This window comes from Lissotriton vulgaris, chromosome 11, assembly GCF_964263255.1.
Source record: "Lissotriton vulgaris chromosome 11, aLisVul1.2, whole genome shotgun sequence".
Lineage (NCBI taxonomy): Eukaryota > Metazoa > Chordata > Amphibia > Caudata > Salamandridae > Lissotriton > Lissotriton vulgaris.
Window position 1 is genome coordinate 832,934,016 of NC_141699.1, and position 16,273 is coordinate 832,950,288.

Sequence of the window (16,273 nt, forward strand, 5' to 3'; positions counted from 1 at the left end):
CAAATCCTAGGGACTGGGCTCCTATTCATATAGTAAGTTTAGGGGTTGGACTAACTCTAGGGTCCCACCTATGGGAGGACCTGGGGAGGGGGGTGGTTACACCCCTTCCCCTTTGTCCAGTTTCGCGCCAGAGCTGGGGCTGAGCGCCCCAGCAACCGGTTTGAACTGGGAAATGCATTGAGCACCCTGTGTTCCCCAGGCAGTGTCTGAAAAGCATTCACTGAATGCAACTCACCCTGCCCCAATACACTAAAGACTGGGGAGCTAGCACCTCCCTGGGCAGGAAACCTATTGTCCAAGCTTCCCCTGCCGGAGTTTCCTCCAGCAGCAGGAGGGCAGACTCGTGTTTGTGGTAGCAGCATACATTTTGTGATGTTAGGGCTCTGTTTAACTTTAACTGGGTTTACCAGTAACTACATGGCTTCTCCCTCTAGAAGGGTGGAATGCTACCCCCGAACCAGAACTGGTGGTGGGGTAGTATTCCAAAGTATTTGACACCTTACACGACATGTTTTGATAAATCCAAACCAAAGTTGGCATTAACCGCGAGGATTATAATCTGAGATGTGCCTAAAGTACATGGAATACATTTTATAGAGAAAGCAGATAGACTGAGGCCCTGAATAACAGGGTCCCAGTCCAACTAAGTCGAAAACCAGCAAAACGCCAGGCAAAAAGTGGGGGTAACCACATAGTCAGGTTTCACCTTCCTACGAGAAACTAAAGCAGAAGTTATTTACATTTCTTCCACCGTCGTGCCCATTCAATAATCTAAAGGCTGCCTCATTGGAATGTACCCTGTCACCAATCGCTTTTATGTCTTTAGCAGTGGCATTCATTGTGGATTCCATTTTCCTTTAAAAAAAAAAAAAAAAAAACTTTTTTATTTTGGAATTCACATAGCAGCAGTATAAAGTACGAGTTTATACATCATATATGCATTAAATAATTGTAGTTGCAAAAGTGTGGATTGTGCTTGCCACAGAATGTATTGCAGTCAAAATACTAAAAGAGGTGCATATCACTTTTTTTAGGTAAATAAGTACCAGCGATTCAGTTATCAAACACGTAACCATTAAAAGAGGAAAGAAAAACTAGGCAGCGGTTGGCAGAGCAGGACTTCTGATATATCTTCTAACAGCAGGGACAATGTGATTTTACAGCTATATCCATCCCAACTCCCCGTCTGAATAATCTTAAGTGTATTTGGTAGCGAAGTACCGAGGCCTTGCCCTATGTATCTCCTGCAGTGTGTAGCTGGTTGGCGTTGTAGGGGCGACCTGCCCAACATCAAAGTAAGACCACAGATCTCCTCTCCCTGCAATAACCAATTAGGCTCCCTTGCCATCCAAAAAAAACGAAAACTCCCATGTCAGTTGCTATTATACGAGTTGTTGGGGTCCCCCGCTCCCGTCTGTGTGCCTGGGATCCCAGTCTGTGAGTGGGTGTCAGCTCCTACAGCTGTCTGCCCGATAGTCCACAGCTTCTTCTGCAATAATCCCCATGTCTCCGGGTCATCCCTTTGAATTTATATTGAAATTTAATTATCACCGCAATATACAGAAAGACTGTTTGCTTTTCTTTGAATTTCACAAACAATTCCAAAAAACGACTAAAAAAGCTGGAGACATTTCTGGCTTCGTGTCTATAGGTTCTTTGACACCGGGACCAGTATGTATGATGAGTAGTATGAATGGATGGCCAAGAGTGTTTTTTGTGAGTCTGTTTGATTTATTGTACATACCCATTTGCATTGTTCATGTTTGTATATAGAACCTTTTTTGTATTCCCATGCACAAAAACTAAAAATTGACAAAAAACTTAAAAAATCTTCAAAAGAAAATTAAAATCAAAAGTGGCAATTCATAAAGCAAGTGTCCATGTTATATTCATGCATACTTTTTTCTTTAATTAGATTTGAAAAATAAGCTTCTCAGCACAGGCAAGTGTATTGTTTCTTTAGTTAAAATTGGCTCAGCCTTGCTGAGTTTAGGAGTCAAGACCTTTTTTGTTGTCTAATCCAAATCTTTTTTGGCATTCTCGTCTGTTTGGACAATGCAGAGGCGTCGCTCCTCGGCCACCCCCAATTTACACATGTCTGCTGTCCATCTGGGCAGTCTAGGGGGCTTGGGCTGTGTCCAGTGTATCACTATTTGGTGCCTAGGAAGCACCAGTCCCAAGTTCCCAAATGAACATTGAGTTCTGGTCTTTGCCCTAGCGGTCGGTAGGAACCCTTAGGAGAACGAGCTTAATTGTTTACCGATCTGAAGGCCAGTCGCCTCTCGAATTGTCTCCAGCTCTCCTGACCAGTAGAGCCGATGGCAATCCCAAACCATGTGATTGAATGCTGCTGGTTCAGCTCCACAGCGGGGACATTCTGAGGAGTGCATCACTATGAATAGTGCAAATCTGAGGGGGGTAATGTATCTGTGGTATAGGTAATGAAATTGTATAGGTTTGAAACAAACGTTGCTGGCCACTTCCCGGACCCGTGCGAACGCCCTTTCATTCACTGTCTGTGAGGGGTATCGTCTGTTGACCATCTATCCCGAACATGGGATTCCATTTCTCTTTTTAACCTGTTTTAGTTAATATGTAGAAATTTGGTTCAGTGTTATTTTGTAGATCTGTGAGGCTGATCATCATGGTCTCTTTGAGTGGGACTGGATTTTGTGTTTTTGACACAAACATCGTCACTTCGTTGGAGCTCCGGCATCTCTGTAATTTTTTTACTCTTTTTATACTCCTCTTATTCCAACATAAACAAAGGTTGTGTCACAGTTTGCTTGTGTCAGACTTCGAGACAAAACTGCAAAAAAGCAGAGCACTACTATGAGCCTTGTGTAAATTGGATCTACTAGCTATAAAATAAGTCTCCACGCCTGTGAAAAGAAGCCTTACTAAAGTGTTGAGTATTTTATCTGGGATAGAACTTTCCACCAACTCGTATTCAGTAGAGGTTCTTCTGATCTAGTGTTATGATTCTCTACAGCACAGTTAGTAGGTCACTCTGCTGTCATCAGCACGATCATTCTCTTCCATGATTAATAGGGTCCGAGACTATTATGTGGGCAGGATGGAATGAGATGAGTGCAACTCCACATAATCACTGGCAGTCGTGCATGATGTTTTCTCAAATATTTTCAAATCTACTTTCAGCACATTTTCAAAGTACTTCTTAGAAATAGTTCAAAAGACTGCCAATATGTCACAAAGAAAAGGGCAGGCATCATCCTACTCTAGGTAATTAAAGGAAGTGGCTTTAAGTAACCTCTCTTGTATTCTTTGAGCTGGCAAACATTGTTATTTAAATTCGTTTTGCTCTATCAGTGTAGAAGGCATATCACAATTCCATTTGGCCAGGCAAGGTAAATATTTCCCCAGCAGTACTCCTTCACCATTACAGACCATTAGGAGAGACCACATTAGATTGTGCCACTGCAGTCACATTGGTCCCACTGCGTCATAAGGATGTCCCAGAATTGTAGGCCCAATATGGCTGGTGCTGTCATCTGCCAGTGTGATCTCTCGTCCAGTGCCTTCCTTCTTCATGATTGTTCCTGCTGCCTTTTCATTAAAAAAATTCCATAACCCTATTGTTTATTCAACGTACATATTTGCAAGTGGAGCTCCGTGGTTACCCAAAGCTTAATTTTGGGCATATTAAGGGGTATATGGCTGGAACTTACCAACTGCAAACCACACCGATCCAGTCTTACTCTCTCACCCAAAGTCGAGCATCTTATATCGCCTGTCTAGAAGCAAAAGCAGTTTATTTATTGGTTCTTTGTTTGAAGCAGCGATCAATTGACCACCTTTTCGATATCAGACCTTGCTGGGCATTTCAAACTCCACTGGACAAAAGACAGACTGCACACGTTCCTTCTCAAATCATTCCTATTGGACAACAACCCTACTACAACTTTGCCCCGTCCCTACCAACAATAATAACAATTACAGTACATCTGATTTTCATAAAGAATCCCTGTATACAATTCTCTTATCATCTCAAATTGGATTGGTCAGACCACTTGTTCATTTCTTTCAAAGTCCTGATCGTAACAGAAGACTAAAATCTAGAGATGTCATATTCCAGGGCTGTGAATGTAGGTATGTAGTATACATTCTTCTTTGATTTCTTTTTTTTCCCCCCCATTTGTGCATTGTTAAGCAGCTGGGAGTGTCACAGGTCAGATGTCTGCAGGTCTAAGAAACCAAGTGACTATATATTTTTACAGTATTTTATGAAGGCAGACGACCGCATGGCTAATAAAAAAATAAAAAATAAAAATCCTCACTTGTATTAACACTCTGGTACTTTATAAGCGAACGTGTGGCGAACTGCCCTCCTATTGTTCTCTATTGGTATCAGTTATAACCATAAGAATGTGTCTGGTGGCCTTCCTTTAGCCGTCACACAGTCATAATAGAGCAACCCAACTTAAAAGTAACTAAATAACTATCACGCCTTCTTTGCATTTACCGTTCGTCTGATTGTTGGTCACTCTTGGGCATTAGCCAGTAAATGAATCTGTGTTCCTGATTTTAAGTGTATGAATGTGCGTTTAGTGGAGGAACAGATTAATAGATTACATTTATTTTTTTCTTCTAAAACATCAGCTAATGTATACATGTATACCACGTCTCTGACTGTGAACATTTCTTAGTTTTGTTGCAACATATATATGCTTTTTAGCCTCTTTGTATGATGGCTGCTGTTTGGGTGATTCCTGCATACAAATCTTCATAGCTTCCAAACAAGCACATGTGTATTAGATGTAAACTATTCTTTTAGAGTTGGGCAGCATTAGAGGTTGTTTGGGTCTTTTCAGTGTGGTTTGCAGGAGATAGTGGTCTCTAATGTAATTATTGGTATTACTGGTTCATGATACCTTGCTGTTTCTGGTCTTGCATCGCCCAAATCTAATTTTTGTTCTTTTTCAGATCCGGGCCTTCCAACATGGCTTTAGCCCCAGTGACTGTTCCCGAAATGTTTACATAAAGAAAAATGGCTTCACGTTACATCGGAACCCCATTGCACAGAGCACTGATGGTGCACGGACCAAGATTGGCTTCAGCGAAGGGCGCCACGCCTGGGAAGTTTGGTGGGAAGGGCCCCTGGGCACAGTTGCTGTGATTGGAATCGCCACCAAACGTGCTCCTATGCAGTGTCAAGGGTATGTTGCACTGCTGGGAAGCGATGACCAGAGCTGGGGATGGAATCTGGTGGATAATAACCTGCTTCACAACGGAGAGGTGAATGGTAGCTTCCCGCAGTGCAACAATGCACCAAAGTACCAGGTGAGATTCCAATACAGTGCACTACATTTCCCGGTCTTTAACTTTGTTAATGCCCATGTCATACTGGGAAATGGATGTTAGCTGATTTTGCTGGAAAAATTGACTTGTATAGAACTCGCCTGTCTTCCAAATGGAGAGTCTTGAAGTACTTTTTATTGATAACTGTTTTGTCCGGTAACTTTAGTGCACAGGAATACTGTCCATCCGGTGGTTACCATCACCTCTTGTGTTCAATCTACATATCCTGGTTTTCTGCTTACCTTTGTATGATTTTAAGTTTAAATTTGAGCTTGCATATTTACCTGCCAGTGCTACTATTTTTTTCCACATTTGAATGATCTTGGTATGAAATCACTCTTATTTGTGTAATATCCCGAAGTATTTTCCACCATTGTTGAGTCTGTCTCCATAGTTCTCTTGTATTCTTGTACAAATCACAACTAGAATCAAATTCCTAATAATGCAAGAACATTTTTCAAATAATAGTTGTGTACTACACTATCCCCTTGCCACTGAAAATAATGTACAAAGCAAGATCACCAACAAAATTATATTATCAAAAGTGAGGGAAAGATCTAGTCCCAAAGGATCCAACTTGGTGGCCATGGCTACCATATGATTTTAATCCATTCTTTACTCCTGTTTTTTCTCTCCCCAGCATGTGTGGGATATAAGATGTCCTCATTAAAGAACATTTATATTTTTGTGCTAAATACCAGAGATATTCTCCTCTAATTGTTAATCGAGTGTCATACAACGACTTTTGTATCAAGACTTTAACTTAATTGGCATGCCTTTTTTTTTTTTGTTGTGGTTTTTTTTGTTATTATAAACTAATCTCTCTCATTTACAGGGTGGGTTATTTTCCTTTCTTTCTGCAATCCAGACCTAGAAATGCTTTTCAGCTCATGTCTTGGTCATTTTAGAAATTCAAGTGAATTTTGTTTTTATCTTGAAATGTCCTGTAATTTGATCTGGTACTAGAATTTGATTAGAACATTTCATGCATATTATTGAACAGTGCATTTTGGCTGTCGCTAAGTAAAAGAAACGTTTGATTTCACTTAACTGCATACATCTTTTGCTTTCTGTCTCGCATGAACATTTGTTTCAATGCATTACAGACCTGCGTCAATTAAGTGTTTTTGTTTTCTATGGGTCTCTGTTGTTGCAGCCATATCCCATGCAGACTGAATCCTGGGTTCAACTCGAAAATAATTATTTACCTTTTGGAAGCTCTTGCCATCTCTGGTGCAGCTTCTGAAAGCTAGACGTAGGTACCAGTATACCTTTAGTCTCAATTGCCAGTACAGGCCCCTATGTGGCTGAGCCGGACCCGAATATGTCTGCTTCAGCTGGTCCTAGGAACTGGTGATACTACCGGGTATACATGAGCCCAGACTACCCCTTTAATGCCACGAAAAATCATTTTCCTTCATTCTCACATGAGGCAACCTGAAAATATGTGAGTTCAGTATTTCTGCTGTACAAAACAAAACTAATTTTTTTGATTAAGTAGACTAAATGTTTGCTCCATGTGCAATAAGAATCTGGTCCTCATATAGGGTATACATGATCCCTCACTTGCCTCTCTGCTTACTAATAGCATTGCCATCTGGGCATGGACAGGGGTGTTTCTCAGTTCATGTTTAAACACTCACTTTTAATAAATATATTAATAACGCATGATGTGGTAGTGCACTCTCAGTTACAGACTGTAAATTTCCAAGACATAGCCAACAACCTTCCCACTACCATGCCTCTTTACTGATAAAACAATGTAGTGTATTAACAATCTTTCAAATTTGGATTACATGAAACATATCATTTGCACATCACTAAGTAAAGTGCAAAGATTGGTTGGGCTTTCACAACTACTGAAGCATATGTTGAAATGTTGGCTTGTTAGCTATTTAAATGTGTGTTAGGAAAAATCTGATACCCTACAGCCTTTCATGTCACACTTTTTGCAGACAGTTCACTTTACATAATCCTGGAACTCTGCAGTCAGAGAAGGATAAGTAATTGTAAACTGACTTCTAACCTCTCTCTAAACTCCGAGCAAATGTGATATGATAAAAACAAGATTTAAAGGCATATTTATTGCTCCTTCACTTTCTGACTAAGCAGAACACCTGCTCTTTGTCACCTCTCCAGAACAGGCAAGAAGGTCCTAAATATAGCTCACCCTGATAAAATCTGACTCGCCATAACAAGTGGGAGTGTAGATTTTTTGTGGCCTGCCTTTGGGCTAACCTGGTAACTACCTCAGAGTCTAGTGCTGGTGACCACAAAGACGTGATTCCAACCAGAATAAAAGCTGTTTAAGTGGAAGGACCTCATTAAATTGCTTTTAAATTCATTCTCTGTGCTCTTGTAATCCATAGCTGAAGTCTTAGTTCTTGAGCTACAGCCTAAAGAGCTGAGTTTTAGCCCTACCCTTTGATGGGAAGAACTTTCTTGATTAATTGACGTGCAAGGTCCACAACAGTTTAAAACTTGCTTGTGTACAGCAAAAATAGTCTCTTATTGAACAGATGTGATGTGTTGGTTTGTGCATTGGTGGCCATAACATGAGTTGATGGCATATGTGAGTTCCCAAAACCGTTGGCATTTGGCAATCTAGCACTGTATCCCATTGGAGCTAGGGGATCCTGAGGACTCATCTTGTCTTTAGCCAAAGACATTTTGAAAGTCCCATGTGAATGAGGAGATTGTTATTCTAACATTACTTAATCGTTTTCATGCCCCATGGCCTGAGGACAAGAAACAAATTTAAGGCAGGAATGCTTATATGAATCCCACCTAATGGTGATCGCTTTGGCTGAACTCCAGTCCCTCATTTTTCACCCACTATGCCTTTCCAGACTTTGACCTACTGTGAGAAGTTGGCCTGATATATGATGTTACCAATTCTGGAACCACCTTGTATCCGTCCAAACAATCCCTTATGGTGTCTCGTTGTAAGTCCACCTTATAGACAAGCTATCCTAATGGTAGCATGGACTTAGCAGCCTTAAAGGCTTAACCCAAGAGGTCGTGTTAAGCAAGCTGTTTTACCAATCACAATCCTGTAATATCAAATGAAAGAACACCACACAAGTTATATATTATAAAAATATATGTATTTATTACCAGAATAATCCTCTGTACTCTTTATGAGTGCAGAGGCACAAGCGTTTAAACAAAAGCACAGTTAAACATATGAAAGTTGCACAATTATGGATGAGGCCCAGGGGCCACGCAAACCATATATTAAAAAAGTGGTATAAGAGATACCAATCGAACAGTGGTTAGGCCTAGGGCCTAGGGAATCGCTGGGAGCAGTCGGGACTAGCAATGCTGAAGTCAGGAAAAGCCCGCGGGATTCGGGTGCAGCGCTTAAAGCACACACATGCACCAATGCAATGTCAATAGTGCGTTAAAGTTATAGTTAAAGGAGACTTCCGCTTAACCTAGCAGGATGAAACTTTAGAGACATACACTAGAGGTGTGTACCAGTGTAGGAACGCCGGCGTTGCTGAGTTACCTCACCCACAGGAAGCGGGTGCACAGGTGTGAAGTAGTGTCGGGTTTTGTCACGCTGGTTGATGGTGCTTGGAGCTGAAGATGCTGCAGGCGTCGAGACGAGAAGTGTCCGGTGTGATCCAAGGGTGGATCGAAGTTAAAGATGATCTGAAAGCAGAGGGGACAGAGTCTGGGTCACTCAGCAGTGACCAGGGTGGAACCAGGACGGAACCAGGCAATGTTGGGCGCTTTCAGGTTGCTGTTGGGAAGCTTCTCTCCGCTGCCACGTGGACTCTGGGGCACCGAGGATGTCCAGGAGTGGATCACGAGATGTCCCACGAAGGCATTCGCTGTCTGCGGTGTCGGCTTCCGGATTGGAGCAAACAACCCTTGGCAAGCGCAACCCACGCAGGACTCGAAGATGGCTTAATACTCTGACCAGGAGGGTCAGAGCGGGTGCTCCATTTCAGAGGAGTGAGTGCAAGTCTGGAGCAACCAGAATCACAGGTTAGATTTCAAGGTTCGTCGGCACAGGGGCCACAAGCCATCCGGCAAGTGACCGGGCCAACGCGTTGAGCCAAAAGATGCAGAAGGGCCCCAATCAGCACTCTGTGAGTGTGGAGGGGTGAGCTTCGGTGCAAGAGAAGCTCAGGGCTGGGGCTTCTCAAACCCCAATGCACAGCGTTGAGGGTCACTCGTGGGCTGCACGGTCAGCGTCTCGTGGTCTTGCCAAGATGGCGGGCCCCACGCTTCCGGTCGCCTCCGCGGGTCTCAGCTCTGCAGGGACTGTGGATCGGGCTGTTAGAAGGCAGGCACGCTTGGTCTTGTCGAACTCTGTCGCTCGAGTTCCAGCGGGAACTGCAACAAAGCAAACGTCGAGGTGCTGGATGGTGCCTGTTTGCACAGGGTGGTCACTCCTTGATCACAAGGTTGATTCTTCAGTCTTCTACGTCGAGTAGGATGTCGAAGGGTCCAGAGTTTCGTTTCATAAGTTTCAGTCAGGATAATCTAAGTGCGTTGGCACAGCTCCCATTCTTATACCAATCTAGGGGGCTGGATTACCTGCTAGGTCCCCTCCTATGGGTGGGATACAGGAAGGGGGTGGTTACACCACTTTCCCTTTGTCCAGGGTCGCGCTGGGACTGGGGCTAGTGTGCCCCAGAACCGGTTTGACCGGATTATGCAAGGGGAAGTATTGTGCTCCCCAGGCACTGTCTGGTTTCTTTCAAACCTCCCTGCTACAATCCACTATCTCCTGTCTGGGGTGGTGTGACACCTCCCCGCGACAGGAAAGCCTTTGTCCAGGCCTCCTCGGCTGAGTTTCGGTCAGCAGCAGGAGGTCAGACTCGTGTCTGTGGCAGAAGCGTCCATTTTATGATTCTGAGGCTCGTTTAAAATCAACTGCGTTTTCGCAAAGTAACATGTCTTCTGCCTCTAGAGGGGTGGAATGCTATCCCCGTCGACAGGACTGTCGCGGGGATAGTATTCCAAATCGTATGACACCTTACACGACATGTTTTGATAAAGCCAAACCAAAGTTAACCTATAACCGTGATGGATTATAATGCACTTAATAGTATATGGTATGGCATTATCCCGGAACAGCTTAGGGAATTGGTCCCAACAGCCCCTGGTAGGCCTTAGATGCACTTATGCCCTGGGCACCTATAGTGCTCTGTACAGGGGCTGATAAGGTGACCCAAGCCAATTTAGTTATGCACCTAGGGTACATGGAATCCATTTTAAAGAGAGAGCAGATAGCCTGGGCCCTGATTAGCAGGGAACCAGGCCAACTAAGTCGAAAACCAGCTAAACACAAGGCAAAAAATCTGGGGTAACCATAGTCTGGTATCCACCTTCCTACACCTACCATGTGCAAATCAGTATTGCTCCAGTGGGAACCATCCAGTTAGAATGGCCAGGTCTCTCCTAGACAGAAATTCAAGCAAACACCGAGAGGGCAGTGATGCAAGTGGAGCGCTTCTAAGGTCATCATTGTCAGATGCTTTATCATATGCATCCTTAATCGATAAACTGTACATGAAGTCCAATCCATGTTAGCTGTCGGGCACACTCCATCAGGAGGAAGATGGCATGAGTAGCATGCTTCAAGTTTATACCTGAAGCTGATTCTACAGCGTGTGGCCAATATCAGACTACTGGGGTTATGGGCCACAATAGTCAAATAAAAAACAATATCCCAGTCTGTCAGGAATTCATATTGTATTAGGTGAAAATAAGCGCACAGACCTTTTTTCTAGTGCTTATCTACTTCATCTTTACTCTTGATTTTCATCATTGTTGATCACAACACAAACTTTTGTTGTGAGTCTGTATTTTCTTATTCATTGACTCGTCACACTTTTGTTTAGTTTCTACCCATAAAGATAATAAAAGGCTTTTCAACATACTTCATTCAACATCTCTTCTGCACAGAAGAGAACATTTGCCTGCTCCAAAAGACAAATGTGTGCTTATCAGTTTATCCTTTCATTTAGGCCAATTGTTTTTCAATGTATAAATCAGTTTCTTAATTGGAACTGTTGGGACCAAAAAGTCACCTGCATGGCTAAATACCTGTACCCCTGCCCGGCGTGCCCAACTGAACTGTAGGCTCGACTCCTAATGCGAATTAAACATTTTTTTGGGGGGTATTGGTGACACAGATCATGTGTGTGCGCCATGACATAGGCCTGTCTCCCTGATTGTGGTCTTATTGAACGGGGAGGGGTGCTTAAAGCGATACCCTCATAGTAGTGGAAGGCTACTGCCTACACCAGGAGTTAAGCAGCACAAACATGGTGGTGGTGCCATCCCGTGTAGTGATCAGTAGTGGTGAAAAGGTTTTTTTTACCCTGTGTGTGTCTAGAGTGAGTCCCACCAGCTTGCTCACCTTTTTAAAAGTTTGACTCCTGTGTGCTTCACCCAGCCATGGCCTACATCAGTTGGATGTGCAGCGCAGGAGTAATGACTCTGCACTGGACGTATGTGTGCCTGGGAAGGGTAGAGAACAGGGCTAGAGAAGTACTGTGTAGTACATGTGGGACTGGTGCATGTGCTGTGAGTATGTATGTGTGTGAGGAATACTTGACAAGAATGATGCAGTACATGCGCAATGAAAGCATGCACAGTGTATGTGTGTTTGTGTGACGTTCAATACAGGGGTGGGTGAAGTGTTGTGCAGCGCATATGGTGAGTGTGTGTGCTGGCGGAGTGTGTTTGTAAAAAGCACACTCTGGTACAATACTGTAAGGATACAGTACGGAGCACTGTGCACAGACTTAACGTGTTTGCTAAATGCATGTGTGACTATAGTGGCACAATGCATGGAGGTCATAGTACTGGACAGATAGTGTGCTGTTAATGCAAGTGTTCCTGCAATTGTATATTACATGGAGGACCCTGTGTTCCATTTTAGGAAGCCCAGGCCTGCCTGGTGAATACCTAAGGAGTAGAGGAATTCCCGCAGACGTGTGTGTATTGCTGCATTTGTGTGAGCTGGGTGGGGACAACACTGGAGGGAAGAGAGAAAGAGACTCCAACTTCACACATCAAAAGGTTGCTATTTGATTCAGTAATCGATCACAAGGAAGGGGTCTGGACGCATCTCGAGAAGGGGCTGATAAGGGAATCATAAAGGGTATGGCTGGGAGCCTGAGATCAACCTTTTTGATGCCTATGTCACTGTGGCTGACATCCAGATATTAACTCTGGTCATGACTGTGAATTTGGTTGTGGGTCAATTGGCTTTGGAGTCTTGCCTGCTGTGTCAGGCAGCCTTTCAGGAGGAAAGAAGGAAAGGAGAAATGTACTCTTTATAAGAAGCAGAACCCCAGCCTAAAATTTCAAGGGCTCAAACCCTAAATCACATTTGGTGTCTAAAAAGAACTATAAGAAGGGGAGGTTGAGACACTAAAGTGTGTCATAGTCCAAACAGGCAGAGTGGCTGGGGGCAAGACCTCTTGGTCTCCCTATTGGATGAGGGTCCATCACACAGGGAAAACAAAAATCACCTGCCTGGAGCAACAATGTCTGCCTGCTTGCCAAGACAAGTGTACCCTGTGAAGAAGAGGATTTCCTGAGCAAGGTCGCTGCGCACCAAACAGTTGCCCATGTCCAGGAACGGTCCGGTGACCCATGTATGCCAGGAGAGAGCTGCTGTCATCTAAGCCATGTAAGAAATGCTGAGGGGTAAGCAACAGGCCTGCCTCGCAGTTACCTCCTATGCTAAAGCGGCCCACCGTTTAGCTTATTTGGGCCACAATTGTGAGATATGTCCAGCAGGAATGGCAACCCTGTATGCCAGTAGGGGCTGCCACATTTAGGGTGATCGCAACAGAAGAATCTGTGCCAGATTATGAATAACACAGCAACCCTGTATGCCTAGAGCAGAGGCCTTCAAACATTTGTAGGTTGAGCCCCCCAAGCTGAATTTTTTTAGATATTGAGCCCCCCCATCACCTGACGCAAATTTTGCAATCTGATACACTTCATAATCGACCGCCACACGCATATCACGGGCCATATCCGGCAAATAATGTTCAACTCTATAAGAGTGTTTAGTAAACTGCAGGTTTGTGAGTGGGTGTGGTGAAATGACAAAGGCTTATTACACAACTCAAAACACAATTTTCCCAGATAAAATGTGTGCAAATTGTTTTTACTAGTATGCTTTGTTTTACACATGACAGATTAATAACACCACCAAAATGGATGCGACAGGTGTGCTGTTTTTTAGCCACATAGACTGTCAATCTGTGGATGGATTTTTGCTACTGCCATCCTTGTAGTGTAGTTCCTAGTTTCCCACTAGGCCCTGCGCATTGGAATAACATAAACAGTAGTATCGACGTGGAACTGGCTATATTCCAGGCCTCCACTGACTATGCTAAACTTAATTGGGTTGTGTTACCAACTAGCTCAGAGGTCACTGGAAACTTTCTTCTCTGCATAGGAAGTGATCAGCTTCCTTGGCACAGACAAGAAGGGATTCAGTTTTCCAACAACCGTGCAACATGACAACTTTGCTCCTCAGATCAAGAGTCGATCTCTAGGGTCGTGTGAAACAATAGACATAGATTTCACTCAGTCAGTCTGGTGCAGTTTACTTTCACAATATGTAGAGAATAGAGAGACGGGCGTTTATCAATAAAGGTTAACATTTATTGAACAGTCTTTCTTCTCATACAAGAGAAATGTATTGCCACAATTGCAATAACTGTTATTATAAAAAGTACGTACAGTAAGATAAGAATTGCGAAATAGAACTGTAAAAGCATTGATATGGTTTCTTAGCCATACAATGGTTTAAAAGTAATAAAACATATATACAGTCATATATACATTAGGCTAACAAACTCAACTGGTGCTTCTAACTAAGCCTACCCCGGTGTGCCTGACCTAAGCCTAACACGTGAGAAGGGGAGTAAGTAAGTAGCTTAAGTTAAGTTGGTTTTGCCAAGGTTTGTTTCAAGAATTCTCTTCTAAGGGTTTAGTCAACACCATACCTCTGAATAGAATGATGGAGGATTGGTATCTCCTTCAGGGGTCTCTCTCGATATCCCAGTCACCCGCGAGGGTAAACCGGAAGCGCCGGGACTGGATTTCTCTGCACGAGAAAGGCAGCGGCTTCTCTCAGCGCGTCGGGAGGAAGGAGGGGTGACAGCGTCCGCGGGCAGCTGGGCTGGATGTCTTCGCAGAGGACGGCTGCACGGCTCCTCAAGCGTACTGAACCACAGTTCGCGCTGTAGCGGCGATAATGGTAATCAGTAGCTTCACCACCACAGGATAGCAGGCTGCAGCGACAGAGTGCTAGTTTTTACCAACACTGGTCATGCAGGCAGCTGGCATCAGCAACAGGCAACGCACACTGCTTAAGGCAACGTTGGTAATATTTATACCTGACAGGTGCCGGGTTTGACGCAAGTTTGCTGGACATAAGACGTCAATTAAAGATGTCACTAGGAAGTGGCAGCTATCAGTTGCTCATTAGAGTTCTATTACTAATCAAAACATAGCAAGCGGGGATTTCCAGGTTTGCTAAGTTTTTATCTTGTTGAAGAACTCGGAGTGTTATCTAGGAATATCAGATAGTGACTGCTGCTCCGTCATTGCACTAATTGGTCGCAAAGGAAGTAGCAGAGAGTCATGCTGGAATGTGGCTCTGTGGCTCTGCTCGTGTGAGGCCAGAGATGACTTTTCAGAAAATCGCACTTGAACGGTTATGCCAATATAGGGAATAAAGGGCTTTATAGCCGAATAGGGGCATAAGGTCACAGTATCGATCAGGAACCTAGATAAGCACATGACACCCACTCCACGAATTCATGTCCATCAAAATTACTAAAACTAAGCAATTAGATGCATGTGTAACATTGTGTAACATAGCCCACCCCAAAATACATAAATGCATTCGAAATAGGCGTACTTGTAATACATGGAATTTAGGTACTGTACGTTGTTTTAAAGCATAGTAATCATTCAAAAGGTATTGCATATAAAATCAATGAACGATTATGCAAAAAGAATTACACATGAAGTATCTCTGACAGAAGAAATGCGAGATAAATCATCACATAAAAATGCATTGTAATAACATGTGTGCTAGAGGCTGGTGTAATGTTGTTATGTCTCTAGATGTGTTTAGAAATAGAAGTGTGAAGCTTCTGTTCTCTAAGAATAGTTTTTACGTTAAGCAAAGAATTGTTCGTGCCAAAAAGAAGAAAAAGGTCAATATTTTAAAAATTGTCCAATTCAAAGAAAAATCAGTTTTACCAAAGCTCCTGGCAGTTTTTTGTTGATCAAAACTGAAGGCCGAATTCAGAGTTCATGGGAACGCTGTGTGTCGGAAAGCTTTTCAAAAGTTATTGTTTCTCTATGGGTGAGAACATCGTATCAGACAGGCTCGCAAAGAATTGGTCTACAAAATCAGGTGATAGTTCAACCAAATTAGATAGCGCTGAAACTTGGCAGGTGTGAGAATGATTGCTGTCATCGAAGTCGGGACCAGCAATGCTCACAGCACGTTGTACCTGGATGATGTTGCTTTTGTCACTCGCTCCACTGTTACCACTTGGCTGTAGTACAGGAGTCTCCACAAATGCCGTCATCAGGATTGGTAGCCGCTGGGGACAACACAATGCGTGAGCCGTTATTGGACTTAGCAAAGTATCGACGTCCATTGGTACTGCTGATGGAAGTGAAAGACAGATGTCCAACACGCATTCCTCGCCGCAAAGCATACACCGTAGCACAGGTAAAATGCAATTTTGCCATATCGGTCTGAATGAAAGGAACCAGGTCATGTTTAGATCTCTCAGCCTGGCCAATCCGAGGACGTTAGTTATCCTGTCCCGGTAGCGCATTGCTAGGATTGTCTCTTCCATTCCCATGGGAGCTATGTCTGAGCCGAGGCTTGCCATAACGTAGCAGGATGGTCAAAAATAGAATCCCTGCGATGAGTCCA

The 16,273-nt window shown here is 43.5% G+C and overlaps 1 protein-coding gene across 1 annotated transcript in view; it reads left to right on the plus strand.

Annotated features, from left to right (window-relative positions):
- Window positions 1-16,273, plus strand: part of FBXO45 (F-box protein 45) — a 60,690-nt gene that overhangs the window by 21,424 nt on the left and 22,993 nt on the right. Inside the window, exon 2 of the mRNA XM_086943946.1 lies at window positions 4,945-5,301. Within this exon, the coding sequence (XP_086800072.1) occupies window positions 4,945-5,301 (357 nt within the window). The remainder of the gene's footprint in view (window positions 1-4,944; window positions 5,302-16,273) is intronic.